Source organism: Tursiops truncatus, chromosome 18 (genome assembly GCF_011762595.2).
Source record: "Tursiops truncatus isolate mTurTru1 chromosome 18, mTurTru1.mat.Y, whole genome shotgun sequence".
NCBI lineage: Eukaryota > Metazoa > Chordata > Mammalia > Artiodactyla > Delphinidae > Tursiops > Tursiops truncatus.
This window is the reverse complement of record NC_047051.1, coordinates 8838058-8853985: the sequence shown is the minus strand read 5'-3', so window position 1 is coordinate 8853985 and position 15928 is coordinate 8838058. Positions and strand designations below refer to the sequence as shown.

General features: G+C 41.4%; 2 protein-coding genes and 1 long non-coding RNA gene across 18 annotated transcripts in view; 2 read left to right on the top strand and 1 right to left on the bottom strand.

Annotated features, from left to right (window-relative positions):
• Positions 1 to 9268, top strand: part of N4BP2L2 (NEDD4 binding protein 2 like 2) — a 60826-nt gene extending 51558 nt beyond the window's left edge. For 2 of the 9 annotated variants that reach the window (XR_012327575.1, XR_012327576.1), the window contains 3 exons: positions 5398 to 5483; positions 6811 to 6856; positions 9102 to 9198. Coding sequence is in view for 6 of the 9 variants with exons in the window: in XM_033843578.2 (XP_033699469.1) it covers positions 1182 to 2941; positions 5398 to 5483; positions 6811 to 6834 (1870 nt within the window). In the remaining 3 variants the exon portion in view is untranslated. Of the gene's footprint in view, positions 1 to 1181; positions 2989 to 5397; positions 5484 to 6810; positions 6857 to 9101 lie in introns of those variants that run through there. The other 7 variants (XR_002176675.3, XM_033843578.2, XM_073795025.1 and 4 more) reach the window with 7 other exon arrangements.
• Positions 9057 to 15652, bottom strand: LOC117308827 (uncharacterized). The gene is made up of 3 exons (XR_004523067.2): positions 15474 to 15652; positions 10544 to 10702; positions 9057 to 9168 (listed from the first exon to the last, which is right to left on the bottom strand). It is a non-coding gene; the product is annotated as an uncharacterized lncRNA (long non-coding RNA).
• N4BP2L1 (NEDD4 binding protein 2 like 1) overlaps positions 14521 to 15928 on the top strand; it is a 35355-nt gene continuing 33947 nt past the window's right edge. For 4 of the 8 annotated variants that reach the window (XM_033843581.2, XM_033843580.2, XM_033843579.2 and 1 more), the window contains exon 1: positions 14521 to 14854. In XM_033843581.2, coding sequence (XP_033699472.1) covers positions 14679 to 14854 — 176 coding nt within the window. In that variant the 5' untranslated portion in view covers positions 14521 to 14678. The remainder of the gene's footprint in view (positions 14855 to 15928) is intronic. The other 4 variants (XM_019936769.3, XM_019936770.3, XM_073795031.1 and 1 more) reach the window with 2 other exon arrangements.

The following is a 15928-nucleotide window of genomic DNA, read 5'->3' as shown; positions in this document are numbered from 1 at the left end:
CCTCCCAGACCAGGGCTCGAACCCGTGTCCCCTGCATTAGCAGGCAGATTCTCAACCACTGTGCCACCAGGGAAGCCCTGGGGCAGTTTTAATAAGTTCTTTTGTCCAATGCCCAGCCAATTGACCAACTTCTCTTTTCTGTTATCTCTTTCTGCTTCGGCGTTTGTTTAAGTGTTTATTTTCCTATTCCTCTACCCTGGATTTTTTTCCTCAGCTGTATCTATTGTCCTTCCTCTACTACATTTTACTATGTTTCCATCTGTACATTGTGGAAGAGAAGATAACTAAACCTTTATATCCGAAATTAGAAAATTTCCTAAATCCTCCTTTTTCTCTCAGGATCAAAGATTGCCTTCAATTAAGGGGCACCGTGAACTTTTAGTGTGCTTGATGAGAGCATTATTGCTCGTTTGGGTGGGATAACTTTTCACTGTGGAATTGTCCCTGGCATTGCAGGATGGTTAACACCCCTGGCCCCAGTACCAAGTGCCAGTAACACATTTCCAGTCATTGAGACCACCAGAAATGCCTTCACACATTTCCACACACCCCACAAAGTAGTGGTAGAGCCTCTGGTTTAGAACCACTGCTCACTAGGCAGTTGGAAGCATATCATCCCAATACTGAACTTGGCTGCTCATTATCAACTGTTCTTTACAGTTTGATGGAGCAACTTAATTGCCAAAGTTTTTACGTCTAGAGAAAATCTAGCTATTTGAGCCATTAAAGCGGTGCCATTTACACTATACCCGTCACTTTTCACTTTTCAAAATTCAAGATGTTGGGATAACCAAGTTGTTTATTGGTAATATATATATATATATAAAGTATCTTAGGGAAAATATTAGGCTTTCATAAAGTTATTGGTTTATGAAATGAGTATGTGAAAATGAGTTGTAAGTTTCTCAAAGTGTATTCACTTTTATCAGGTTGGCCAAAAAGTTCGTTTGGGTTTTTCTATGTTATGGAAAACCTGAAAACAAACTTTTTGGCCAACCCAATCATTTAGAGGATTAAAGCATATCTCTTTCAAAGGTGATTTTTAAAATATAGTTCAAAGTGGACACACACTTTAGAATCTCTTATACTAATGATTTGTATATCTGCACATTGAGTATAATATTTTAGTTTATAATGTTATATAAGTAAGTTATGAATTTCTTAATTCTTTTATGTTTCAGAGAAAGAGATTTGAAGAAAACTGGGCACAGGTTCGGCAAAGCCAAGAAGAGAAACAGAAAAAGAAACAAAAAGCAGAACAGTCATAGTAAAATCATGGAGGAAAACTCATTTGAAACCTTAAGTTATCTTACACCAGAAGATCAGGACCCATCTCAGAATGAAGAGGAAGACTTAGAAGAGACCAAAAGAGAATCAGAGTATTCCTTAACGGGTGATCTGAGAAATGAAGTAGGAGATTTTGTGAATGTCCATAAAGATGAGAGACAGGAAAACATAAATTTTGAAAACAGTTTGCCACATGTTATGTCTGTAGTTGAGTTGGACAATACACCAAAGAATTTCCTCCCCAAGGAAGATGATGACTTGTTTCTAAATTTGTCATTGATGCCAAATGAAAGCTCTGTTGCTTATTCAACAGTGACTCAAAATCTCCCCTATGTAGCAAGTGATGACTGCCCTGGCACAAAGATAGAAAAGCATATAGAAAGTAGGGATATCATGGCATTACACATCCAAGACCGATTTGTTGAAACCCCACGCTCATTTATGCAGAAGAAAGAGATGGTAGATAAGAGTCTCCTGAATGAAACAAGTCTGTACCATCAATATGGATCCAGAACTTCAGATAAAGTTTTAAGAAAAGAACAAGGAGTAAATACATCTAAAAATAATTACTGGGCTTTTTTCTCCAATGATTTCTCTGATGAAGAATTACAGTTGGGCTCTGATAGACAACCCTATTTTGGTAGCTGGCCTGAGGGACCTAATAAGTTTATATGTGAACAGAGACCAAAGAGAGATAGATGGCAAAAACTGGCTCATCCTGACAACAGGAGACAATTGATTAAATTGATCTCTCCTTCTGAAGGAGCATCAGGACCAGGAAACAGTCCTGAAACATTGATAGAAGAGAAGCTATCGATAGAAAATGAAGGTTTGTCACCTCCAACTGAGAATATAGATTCAATCATAGAAACAGAGACAAATATCTTTGGAAGCCACTTCCTTAAGCTGGATAGCCTAAAGAATGCCTTACACTCAACAAAGAATAAAAAAAGGAGGCAGAAAAGGATTTTCAGTTTGGCACCAAACTTTAACTTACTGGGACAGAGTCATATCAATGTAAAAGAAATGGGGGAATGTGAATTGTTAACAGAAAGCCATGGAATAAAAATTATTTTGGAAGAAAAAAAAGATGTAATTTCAGAAATAAATAATGAAGAAGAGAATAAGCAAAACATTATGACCTTCAATCATCATCCATCATGGTTTTACTTTGACATTGTCAAAGATTCTCTTCTAAATGTTGGTGGACAATTTTATTCTCATTACCTGCTATTTAATAGACTAAGGCACTCTGTGTATTTTTACAAAAGCCCCATTCCTTCTCTTATGCTACAATATACATCTAGCTTTTGGAAGATATCTTTTACAAGCAAGAAACCGTTTTTGACTTCCAACTCTCAGAGGAGAGTAGATGATAAACTAAATGATGTAAGGTTCACTTCTTCAGAAATTTTAAGTAGCCCACCTGATACTTTGTACTCTTTTAGGGTCACTAATGATCTTCACTTTTTAAATGAAAGTTTTGGTGAAAAGCTAGAGACATGGGAAGAACCTAAACCATTACAGTTCTCACAAACAGAGGATAACCAAGATGTAACAAGCACTGACTACTATGATTCCCTTGAGCTACCATTATCACAAGAGTTTGCCTTTCAACTAGTAAAGCTTTTTGGATCTCCTGGAGTTCCAGTGGGTAAATTGAGTTTATTTGCTACAAATAAAAAGTCCAGTTTAACATATGTGAGTAATTTTTGCAGTGTTTCTACCTCATGTTAGTGATTTCATGCAGTTAATTGATGTTGTGATACTTTTCGGCGGTGGAAGTGGAGGACACGTAGCAAATGGTGCTCGGTGGAGTCATGCCCCATACCCCACCTCCACAGCCAGTCGTCTGAAATGTCTTTGAGCATGTTGAATACTTGGACTCTCAGTTTCAACAGACAGTGGGAAGAATGAAGAATGAGACAGGCAAACAGTGATTATGTAACAAATAGAGATGTACTGCTTTCTTTAAGAAAAATCTTTCTGCTTTCTGCATTTCCCTTGTTTGGCACATGGCCCTTTCCTTTCTCATTCACATTATAGCTCATAGATATGAGAATAGTAAAAGGGGGACAATGAAGATTAAGTGATGAAAAAAATATCTGAAATCAGTTGAATTTAATTTTTAAGAACTGAGAAGGGTACTGAAAAGAAGGTTAGGAAGGAGTCTGACTGGTTGACTTGAAAAGTTCCTTTGGGCTCTTAAGATTGTTGTTTTTGGAAGTGAAAAATCTACCTGTGAATTAAAAACGAAAATATGATTTTTTAATATTGTAAGTAAAATTCTAAGTAAATTTCTGCTAAATAGTATGCCTGTGCAAGATGCTAAATATCTTAAAGAGGAAATGAGGCACATATCCCAACTTTTCCTTATCTGTAAGTCAATTGCACGTGTTAATGACTTCATGCAATTGCATGTGTCCCCTTCTTTGGGGACAGAAGCTGTAAGAGCCAAGAAGTAAAGCTCCAGTCCCTGCATCCTGTATCTTCGTGATATTCTTTTTCTTCTGTACTTACCAGGGAGACTGGGGTTCTCTAACAGCTTGATTTCCAGTGTTTTTTACTTTGCTCCTAAACTTCTGCTGTTCTGGACAAGCTTGGTCCACTCAGCTCAGACCCAAGATTAGCTAAGTCTCAGAGTCAGAGGAGTCACAACTATCAACCTGTTCTGGCATCATGTTTATCATTTTTGCAAACTTTGTGAATAATCACATCGTAACTGCTGCAATTTTCTGTCCTCCTAGATGCACCAAAGAAACATACCAATTTAAAAAATTAAACTGTATTTGCTTTGGAGAATTTAAAAAGATAATGGAAGTCATTTTAAGCTGGGAATATTAGTCCAAAGTCCATATTCTGAAGTCATATGCAAAATTCTTTGTGGCATTTTGTGCCATTTTTCTGGGAGAAAGTCCATAGATTTTAACAGCTTCTCAGGGATGTCCATGACCCCAAAATATTAACAATCACTGCCTTAGATTGGCACCAGAAAGCATGAAGGCACTAGTGGGAAAAGATTCTAAACCTCCTCCTTTGAATGCACAATACTATCATAATCAACAATAATGATCCAGCATCCATTAATTAAGCTTTGGAAAGCTTTTTAGAGGAAATAGACCTCATTCATCAAGTAGCTTACCTTCTAAATGGGGAGACAAGACTAACACAAAACAAAATTATTGCATATAGAAAATATAAATGAGAAGCTTATGAATATTTTATGAGTGAGGTTAGCTGTGCTAAAGGGATTGTTGAAGAGAATATGGGGTTATGGTTTTGTCTGGGATGGCTCCAAATGGAAGTGAATTATAAGCAGTGCTTATACAAATATGACTTAAAAGAAAAACAGGGAAAGAATTTTGCATTTGGAAATGGTGTATGCTTAAAAAAGGAAAGGAGAAAACTGGAAGTGGAGGCTGTAAACTAATTCGTTTACCTAGGTTGGACATGCAAAGCTCTGGTGTATCTATGACCTTGTAAATAAAACAGGGAACTCAAATGAATTCTATTATTAGGAGCTCTGCAGGCACAGTGGGATTATATAGTAGAGTCATACATAGGCCTGAAGAAACCAAACTACCCATGTTGCTGGGGATATGCGAGTATAGGAAAAATATTTTCCGTGGTTTGGTATGGCTGATAGGTATAAATCAATGTCTGGACTTGCTTATGAGCATCATAATTGTAAAGATTTTTTCTCCCAGACACTCTTACGTGGAAGGAGCAATTTGCAAGAAAACTAAACTTGCTGTACTTGCAGTGTTTTATACATGTCACAGGAAAGGATGTCTACCTAAATTTTATGCCCTGTGACAGTACCACTTGAAGCTACTGATGTGTATATATTTGTACTTACATGAGAATATGAACTATGATACATATCACTTTACATATATACATAAGCATTTTTATTGAGTCTGGATAGTGTTTACTAACAGAGATCTGAGAGAGACTAACTCCTGCTTTAGCTATCACTGAAATATCTTCAAAACCAGGCTTTTATCATTATGGTAGTCTAGATATCATGTTTGTATGTCTTCATATTTAGGGTAAAAATATGTGTGACATTAGAGATGAAATTTGTTCTTTTTTTTTTTTTTTTAACAGAATCTTTGTTGCCCGACGACTGTGTGGTTCCTCTTGACTGGAAGACACTGAAGATGATCTGTTTGCAGTGGAAGACGTCAGTAGAGGTATATTTTTATGGCTTTCAAAGCAGACCTTCTCTAACTGGTTTCTTTTTTTATTGATTTTTAAATTTTTAATACAATTTTTAAAGGTTACTTTCCATTTACAGTTATTATAAAATATTGGTTATATTCCCTGTGTTGTACAATACATTCTTAAGCCTAGCTTATACCCAATAGTTTGTACCTCCCACTTACCCACCCCTATATTGCCCCCGCCTCCCATAATCACTAGTTTGTTCCCTATATCTGAGTCTGCTTCTTTTTTGTTTTATTCACTAGTTTGTTATATTTTTAGATTTCACATATGCAATATCATATAATGTTTGTCTTTCTCTGTCTGACTTATTTCACTTAGCATAATGCCCTCTAACTAGTTTCTTAAAAAAAAAGAAAAAAGAAAACCTGTTCCATCAAATGTAACATGAAGAGCTACATCCATTGTATTAAATTAGAGAAAGAATGTATGTGGATGGGTGGATAATCTATGCATGTTTCTTTCAGTTAGTCCCAAACAGAAAGTTGCATTTAATTCCCTAACTTTGTTGTAGTGTAGGCTGGTATAAGGGCCAACTGTGGGTGACTGAGGTCCCCGTTTTAGGAGAGTCATTTATTCTTCTTTACATCTTTTTCTCCTGTCCAGCCCTCAATCTTATCTTGTTATAATAAAGTAACAGCTACAAATTAGATTCATATTTACGTGACTTGGAAGCACCTCATTATTGGTATGTTCTGGTGGTCCATGATGGTTCTGACAGGCTGTTAATTTTCCAGGTAGCTGGAGGAGGACTGGTTGGGAAGGTTAGAAAGGTAACAGAAACTCTGGAAAATCCAGTACTCTGTGTAATGTAATGAGGAGAGGGTGGCTGGTATTCTGTTTACATTAGTTGATAGTGACTTATATGTGCCCAAAGGCAATGCCAGAGGTACATTTTGAAATAAATAGTAAAATCAAGGTTTAGTGAAACATAGAATTATATAGTTCAGGATAGTAGGTATTTCTTAACTGTTCATATAAACACAGCTGTGGGAAAAGTAGATTTGTTTGTGTGCTCAGGTAGTAAAACCAAATACATTTTTCTACATATTTCTCCTCATTCCCATGGAGACCTTTTCCTACCTAAACATACACACACACACACACACACACACACACACACACACGCATACACACACGCACACAGCAATAATTTAAATGTTTAAACTGACATTTATGTTTATTATGTTTTTTCTCATTTGGAGAGTGTCCCTATGGGAGTTAAATGATGGTGCAAACCTAATCCCAATGGCAAATACTAATCATTATTATATGTATTTTAATTATGATTTCTAGAAAAGACAGAAGAAGATTGGTTAAAAAAATGAGGATTCTTTGAACTGTAAGTACAACTTATTCCAGAGACCTCTATATGATCAGGAGGAAATGGATGTTGACATTATTTGGTTGTAATAGTTCATATGTACTACAATTGAAGAGTAAATATAAAAAATGTAGTCTGTTACCATAGCAACTCTGTGTGCTATTGCACATGTGATGTTTTTATTTCCTTTAAATGTAGATCTTTTTATGAAATACAACAAAGCTTAGATTGTTGCTGCCAAATTTATTTTCCAACTTTATTAGTTAGAATATATTTTAGAGCATTCTGTCAACACACAGTTTATGAGGGATTTCCACCCCCTCACCCCTCACCTCCACCCAGATTGATAATGTGGTGATGGCTGGGAATTAGGGATATAGGTTATATTTAAATATTAAAAGATTCTCTAGGAAAAGAGGTAAAACATGTAGACAAACTCATGTTTTAAACTTGACATCAAGTGACATTAAAATAAACACATGGCACTTTTTTTCCAAATGCCTAAATTATGAAATAAACACAGCTGCTATGATTTCATTATGTATCTGTCTGCATTTGATAAGAATTGAATGTACTCTGCATTTACCATATGTTTTCTCTTTTCATTGTTTCCATTTCTCAGCTAACTAGAAATACACATATACCCAGTAAAAATGTTTTTGTTTGTTTTAAACATGGTTCTGCTGAAAGAAGAAGGGGAAGGACTAAAGATCTGGGAGAAGAGTTTAGAGATTTGGAAAATGTGGGATAAATATAGGAGGGGAAGAGATAAGAGGCTATGAGGAATTCCAGAGAAAGGAGGTGAAGAAATTCATTCATTTGTTCAACAAATGTTTATCGAGTTGCCTCAGTTCAGACATTGTTCTACACACTGAGGATATAGCAGTGAAAACATTCCCGGCCTCATGGAGTTTATGTGAGGCTTCCCCTCAGTGTGACACCAGTATAAGCAGCATGCAACAAGCATGGGTATATTTGGCAGTAGCTAATTTCAGAGTGTTTTCTATCTGCTAATTTTGTGTCAAGGACACTTTATGGACCATACTTTTTTGATTTTTATGTTCATCTTCTACATTCATGCTAAACGAAATGCCCTCTGAACCTCACAGAGCAGTCATCCCTAATTATTTGTCCTCTCTTTTTGGGGAATTTTATGAGTGCTGTAGCCATGTACAGGTTTTTTATAATTGTAATATAGAATGGGCCTCTTAGTTTTGTGTTTGGCATAATTAATGATCAGTGGGCGTCACGGGGTAAACAGAAATTTAGAAAGAAGGAAATAGCAGGAGAATGTGGTTGGCTCTGGGAGCCTCAAATCCCTGCCTATTTCAAAATCCTCTTCTTGCTGGTGGCCAGGGTGTTTATATTGCCTCACTTCTTTAAGGACGTAGGGCAGAGTGCTAGAAAGAGGATGCGTTTGCATCTTGAAGCTACTGCTGACTGGCTATGTGACCTTAAACAAATTACCCTCTCAGAGCCTCAATTTCTTCACCTGTAAAAAAATTACATTCATAATACCAATCTGTCATGGGGATAATAAATGAGGATTAAATGAAATAACTTGTGCAAAGTTCTTACCATAGTGCCTGAAAAATACTAGGCTCTTAGTTAGGGTTAATTCCCTTCCCCTGAGTACCTTAGTTGGTTACAGCTTTGTCTTTGAAATGCCCCTGGCAGAATAGAAATTGTGTTATCTAGGACAGGGGTCCCCAACCCCTGGGCCTTGGACTGGTTCAGGTCTGAGGCCTGTTAGAAACTGGGCCGCACAGCAGGAGATGAGTGGCGGACGAGTGAGTGAAGCTTCTTCTGCACTCCCCATCACTCACATTACCACCTGAACCATCATATATCTCCCCCACCCCGCCACCATCCGTGTAAAAATTGTCTTCCACGAAACTGGTCCCTGGTGCCAAAAAGGTTGGGGACCACTGATCTAGGAGAGCAACATATTGACTCAATAAACTTGTTAACACATTTGCATGAGTTAAATGTATTTATTATTAACTTTATAATGTAAATAGCTGGGTCATCAGGAAATGGGACATAGACCAGGATTTGATTTAGAGACAGAAAGTTGGGCATAATCAGGAGGACAGGCTCTTGAATGAGGCAGGACCAGGCAGGGTGCGGGGCTGTGGGGACAGCGTGAAGTTCTAGATATGAGGGGGTGGCATAAATAGGTCAGGAGTTTGGGAAACTGACAGCAAACTCCATTCATGTCACCATTTTGTCTGGACTTGTCTGGGCTTGTGTTTGTTTGTAGTTGAAGTCTCCGTCTTCCTGGTACTGTTGAAGATCCTCATCATCAAGAAAGAGTGCTAAGTGCCAAACTGAAGGATAATTTAGAGTGATACACTCAGTGGATACCGAAATTGGTTTGAATAATCTGTTCAACTATTCTTAATCAGTTTCCTGATTACTAATAAAAAACTCAACGAAAGAGGTAACAACTTGAACATTTTATTATCTAATTTTGAAGATACTCACCCTACTTTATTTCATGAAGAAAATAAGGCACAGAAAACTTGAGTAGCTTATTTTTAAAATTGCATCAGAATAGAAGGATAGGCCCTATATCCAAGTATGGGTCCATGATTCCATTTCTAGAATTCTGAAATCCAAAAGCCTCTGAAAACCAAAAGTTGTTTTTATTTTGTTTTGTTTCTTAAATGTTTGGCATGAAAACTAAGTTGGCAGCAAGACTTGACCCAAACAGACAGGTTAATTTTACTCCTTATTTATCCCACTTAGCGTGACTCTTCAGACATTTTACTGCAGAAATATTAATGTGTTAAATTACCAGGGGTGCCCTAGACCCCACTTAGAACTTCCTAAATTCTGAAACATATCTGACCTCAAGGATTTTGGTTAGAGATTGTGGGACTTGCACTATACTACAATAATAATTATCTTTATTATTACTATTATTTTAGTTTAATCGTACTTAACAAACTTCAAATACAAAAATTCGTATTTGAAAAATATAAATTAAGGGGTGATTTCTCATTATTCAACATGTAGGCATTTATGTAATCTCTCTGTTTTCAGAAAGGGAGTGTTGCCTGCCGTATCTTGCCTCTTACTCCTCCTCATCCTGTTTTATCTTCTCCAGAGAATAAACCTCCAGGCTTCTGCAGGGGGTGGGCAGCTGCCTGACTGTGTGGACATTTGTTTCTTAAACAGACTTTCAACTGACCTTCCTGTTTAGAGTCCCACGTCCAGCCCTAAATCTTCCAATTCCTGAAATTTTAGGGGTTATGCAGAGTAAATAGTATTGTTTCTTGGCTTTCTGTAATTCAAGTTTTATTTTTAATTTTTTTTCCAAATTAATTAACACTGGGCATTTAGCGTTCCAGTTTTTGAAATTTTGTTGCTGTGATCTTCTCTCTTTTCTTACAGTTTATACTTGAAGATAATAATGATTACCCACCCCGCCAAAAAACCTTTACATTTTCGTGGTTTTGGGGTTTCAGTGAGGGAGTGGAAGTTAAGTATTTGAGTTCTGTCTGCTAAATCAGGAACTGAGCACTTTATTTAAAATAGCTCAATGTTTTTCCTGTGTTCATTTTGTACAGTTTCAGTTTATCTTTCTACTAGACTGTCAGTCTCTTACAGACAGAGACCAAGGTCTTCAGTGTTTGGTTGAACTCCCTAAGGTCTTGCTCTCTGTGCAGGCTCCTAGAGCCGTTGTGAAACTGGACTTACCTTTGGCCTGGGATGGGATGATTTCAGGGAAGAGCTGATCAGGATTAGGGTTGAAGCAGAGGAGACTCTGGCATCAGGGAAATGTTTGGTTTCTTAGGAGACTTCGACAGCAACAATTATGGATTTCTAATGAATACATTAGAGTCCACACCACCATGGCTGTAAGTAAGGGTAACATCATAAATATTTAACAATGAGTATGGCAGGGCTGGTGACCAGTCCTGAGACTCCTTTGTACTGTATTGATGCATACCAGCTAACTACCCACCTAGGCTTCTACTTAGGTTCCAGGAAGCCCCCAGCTTTCTCCAGCTCCTGCCTTTATTACCTTGCCCTAATTTCCAGAATGGAGCTTTAGAAAAATGGGTTGGGGCTACTTTCCCCACCTCCCAGGCTTCCTCCTCAAAACTTATACTCCTCAAGTGTCCCTGTGAACAGTGGCAAATACTAGGTGCTGTGGAAATAGAATTATGGTCATCGCCTTTGGGGAGGAGTGTGATGCCAAATAGAGAGAGGGAAGGAATATAGGAGGCAGAGGCAGTGTGAGGTTAGAATGAGCAAAATCAGTCTTATCCAGAGGACATTTCTGCATTAGCAGACTTATCCTAGGCCACCAGAGTCCTGAGCATTTCCCCTGTCAATTCAGGCAAGCAGACATACTCTGCATGACTGCTCTCCCCTTGTCCCCCTTCCCCTAACCTCTTCGAGCTTCCTGCATCCTCCATCGAGCTTCTAGGGGAAGGATAAGGGAAGAGCCAGGAGGGAGCAGTTTTAAGTATAGAGGCACTACCTCTGAATGGCCAAATAGTGTAGACTGTGGTGGAAGGTGAGAGCTCGAGGTGCTGTAGCAATGAGGGTCCACCATAGAAACAGCTAAGCAGGCACAGAGGGATGCTTTCCTGTCCTTTCCATTCATGTCACTTATGTAACAAGGTGAATAAGTATGTATATAAGGCATTTTTTTGAGTAAAAAATCAGATAAAAGCTTTTGGTAGATGAAGAAAGGACATAGGATTAGAGAAAATTGGGAAGCTACTACCTTTATATTTTAAATGGTTCTGCTATGTTACAGGGTCTTTGGTTAGGCTGCTTTGGAAACTTCGTCTTGGTTTCTGACTTCTGCCATCTTGGCATCTGCAGGAGAGGAACCCAGGGCTGACTTACAATTAAGCATTCCAAATTGTGGGGTATTTGGAACTGTAGGTTCGAGGGTTAAATTCCTGGTTTCCAGTGGCTCTTCCTGTGCACCCTCTTATTTTTCCACATCTTGTTAAACAGTAATAATTAGAGAAACATTTGAATGTTTCTTCATTTGCCAGAAATTACTCCTAAGATTATTTCTTTATGTCTATCATGGTAATGGTTTGTAGTGCAGCAACGTGAAATTGTGCTGGTCATCACCTTCTAGAGAAATGGAACAGAACCTTAGAGCTGAAAAGCTGGTTGGGTGAACTGAGGGCATGAAGGAGTGTTGTCACAGGGATCCTCTGACTCGGGGGTAGCCTTCCTCTCTGGAGGCTGCCACCTATATAGGGCCAGTAAGGATCTGAACGTAGATACTATCTGGGAGCAGGGTGGTTCTCAGATCTGCCAATAAGGTCACTGACTGTTTACATTAGTCCTTAGCTGACGTTATCACTGTCTTTTTTCAGTGTTAATCTTTAGTAAATCCCAAGCTCAGACACATCTACTGAGAAAGCAGTTTGGGTCCATATACAACTATTGAGCATCTCTGAATGTCAGATGCTGTGTTAGCTCTTGGGGTGACAGGGGCAACACTGTTCTTGCCTTTGAACTTACAGTCTAGTGGGAGGAAACAGATACAGAAACAGATAGCTTTAAACAGTGTGGTTCTGAGGAATAAATTGGGGAAAACAGCTTGTTGACTAGTTAAATCTGGGAGCTAAGAGAAAGGAGAAGTGTCTGGGGTCACCTTCAGATACTGCCAACCATTTTCTCCTCCTTGAACTCTCCCTCCCTGGGGCTCCACACACTATCTTACAGTTCTGTCTCTCATACTCTCCTTCAATAGATCCACTTCAAAGACTGTCTTTAAATGCTGTCCCCGAGCCCCCTCTTCAGCCGTCTGCTCTTTTCTCTATCTTCTTCTCACAGGGGAAGGATTTCCAAAGCTCTGTCTCCATCTCAGACCTCTCTTCTAACAGCACATTCACATTTTCCAGCATCTACTTCATCGCTTCAGCTGCCACAGGCACTGCAGACTCAGTGTGCCAAAACTTCTAGCCCCCAAAGCTGTGTGTCTTCCTGCTGCCCTCTCCCACACTGCCTGGGACACCCTCTATAGAAGGAAATAGAAATGGACAGAAGTCTCATGCAGCACTGTCCAACAGAAATATGTCAGCCACATATGTACTTTAGACTTATCTACTAGCCAAGTTAAAAAAAAAAGAAACATGAAATTAGTTTTAATAATATATTAACCCAATACACAGCATGTTATCACTTCAACACATAATCAATATAAAAATTATTGAGATATTTTACATTCTTTTTTTCATACTGAAGCTTTGAAATTCAGTGTACTTTAATCTCAGTTTGGACCAGCTGTTGTTTGGGCCAGTACTTCAAGTGCTTAATAGCCACATGTGGTTATTGGCTCCTATGTTAGAGCGTGCAAGTCTAGAATGAAAAAGGTAGTTTTGCGGCTGGGTAAAAACGGTCTTGTAAGAAGTATTGTAGATACATGGAAGTATGATAGGATACATACATTATAAGCATCACTATTTTTATGATTCATGTATATTCTCCATTCCTTATGGTTTCCCTCTAATATTTAGAGAAGCTTTTGAAATTTCAGTGTTTCTCAGAAGTGCTAAGAATTCTTCCTCTAATGCTGGGAAGGGATTTTCAAGAGAGTACCTCATCTCCCTCCGCTCCCCCCTCCACAGAACCCCAAGAGGAAGGCGAAATTGTCAGCACAGAGCCCCCCCACCCCCCACCCCCGCACTTGGATAGTCCCTTCCACTGAAGCTTATTGTGCAATCTCTGGGTTTTGTTTTAGAAGGAAATTGCTTTTCTTCACAATTCCTTTTCAAAATTTTCATACCTTAGCTGCCAGAAACAAAATGTATTTACTTTACAATGGTTATTACAGCCAAAGCCACCATATATCCCGGATTGTTCAAGGATGGTGTTAATTTTTAATATTGTCTCTTTCAGTCCATGCATCTTGAATTTTAGTTCAGAAAATAGGATCTCTCTTTCACACTCCTGAGTGTGAAACAGTGGAGAGTACTGTGGTGATCAACCAACTGGCGCTCACCAGTTCCTGGAACTTAGAACTTAATTCTGGATGCTTTTCTGTTGTTTCAGTAGACTGCTCCTTTCCCTGCTCCTGCTCCTAGGGAGGCCATCCCTTTCCTGTGGTAACAGGTCATGAACCTGGGCAGTAGCCCGTCCTTCTCAGGAGGCCTAGTTTATACTACTGTTCATAAATCAATCTGAGTTTTAAGAGGTGCTTTGTTTTTGAAGAAGAAGAGATTTCTAAAGTTATGTAGAGGCAACAAAGCTTTCTAAGAATATTTTTGGCAGGCTGATACAGAAGTATTTAAAAAAAGGAAAAGATACAGGCCCTGGGAGAGTGGTGTTAGCCGTTGGGACACCAGCCAGATATTGGTGCTCACAAATTGGGGGAGACAATGGTCTTTACTGTTACTGTTCAAAATGCTGTTCACGGTCTCTTATCGTCAACTAAAATTATTTCACTTTCAAGGTCTAGGCCAGTGTTAGGTGGGGTGGAGGAGGGCTTTTGCCTAAGGCCTGCCTTCCACGCGGGCGTCCCGGGGAAGTGTCCAGTGTCCCACCCGGTGGGCCTCTCCCCCCAGGGCGAAGGGCACCCGGAAGCGTGGGGGGGCGGGGAGGCAGTGGGGGAGCGGGGCGGGGGTCGCGTTGCCCAGGTTTTCCCGGCTGTCAGTCTCCCAGCGTCCCCAGCTTTCCAGGTAGGGACGACCCCTCCCACGCAGCGCAGTTCGGGCGGGTGGGAAGGAGGGGCTGGGCTCCGAGCGCCCGCCCCTCCATCTATCACATGGCCGGAGAGCCACAAAAACAACAGCTTTGGCCAAGACCGTGACTTCAGGAAGGGGAAAGCAGTGTTCTCGCAGCCAGCCCCCACCCCATGGAGGAGAGTTTTCTTGAATCCTTTGGGAGGCTGAGCCTCCGGCAGCAGCAGCAGCCGCCTCGGCCGCCCGCCCCGCCGCCCCCGCGTGGGACACCTCCGCGCCGCCACAGCTTTCGGAAACACCTCTACCTCCTGCGAGGCCTCCCGGGCTCGGGGAAAACTACGCTGGCCAGGTAATGACGCGTCCGGGCGCCGCGCGCGGACCCAGCCGAGCCAGCCCCTTGCCCGGCCCCGGCCCGAGACTGACGGGGGGAAGCCGGGCCGCCCGGTGCCAGCCGGGCCGCGGGCTCGAGACGCGGGTGGCCCGTCCCGTTGGTTTCCATGCTGCACCCTCGCAGGAGGACGGCTGTCAGCACTGCGCCTGGCGCGAGCCCCAGATGGCACCGGCCCCCGCACGGCCCCTGCGCCAGCCGGGCGGGTAGCCTTCGCCCGGAGCCTCGCAGTGCGGGGTCGGGGGCCCGCGGGCAGTCTTCTTCAGGAAAGCCCGATGGCGACTGCAGAGGAAACCACCGGGCCTCCCGCTGGCACGCAGGCACCCGCCACGGTGCGGCAACAGGCGTTTTAAACCTGAGCGGAGAAGTGGGGGCCCAGGGGCAGGGGCTGGGACCCGGGCGCGCGGCCGCGTAGAAAATCTGGCGGAGGGAGGCAGCCCTGCGTGTGCTTTGGTGGCTGCGAAGGCGCACAGGTGCCCGGGGGAGGGGGTTGCGCGGCCGCTGGAGGCCGTCATTGACACAGCTTCGCAACGGGAGCCCAAATTGGTTTACTCGCTAGGTGCGCCAGCGGCCCCCGTACCGGGTCAGCGTGAATTGCACGGCCGCGTTGCTGGGGCCACGTTGCTAGGCCCGCCGCTCCAGCCTCAGCTCCCTCCACTCTGTCCTGCGCCTGATGTTCCTGCAGCGCTGAACTGTTTCTCTCCTTGCCTTTGCTGGCGCTGCCCCGCGTGCCTGGTTTGCCTGCCCGGGTTGCCTTCTACCGCCCTCTCCCCTACTGATTCCACCAGCCCTTTACGACTCAGGCTTATTAATCCTCGCCCTCCGGGCTCCCCCGCTTCCTGTTTACACCTCTGTGGCTGCGCTTGGTTTCGCACATGGTTTCGTTTATCCTTCTGTAAGTTTCTTGAAGGTAGGGGCCGTATCTTACCCCGCAAAGCACAATGTTTGGCAGTAGTATGTGTTCAATAGAAGTGGTCCCTTGCCCTCAAAGAGCTTTCCATCTCACCAGAGAGGTAAGGCTAGCTGTAGAACCAT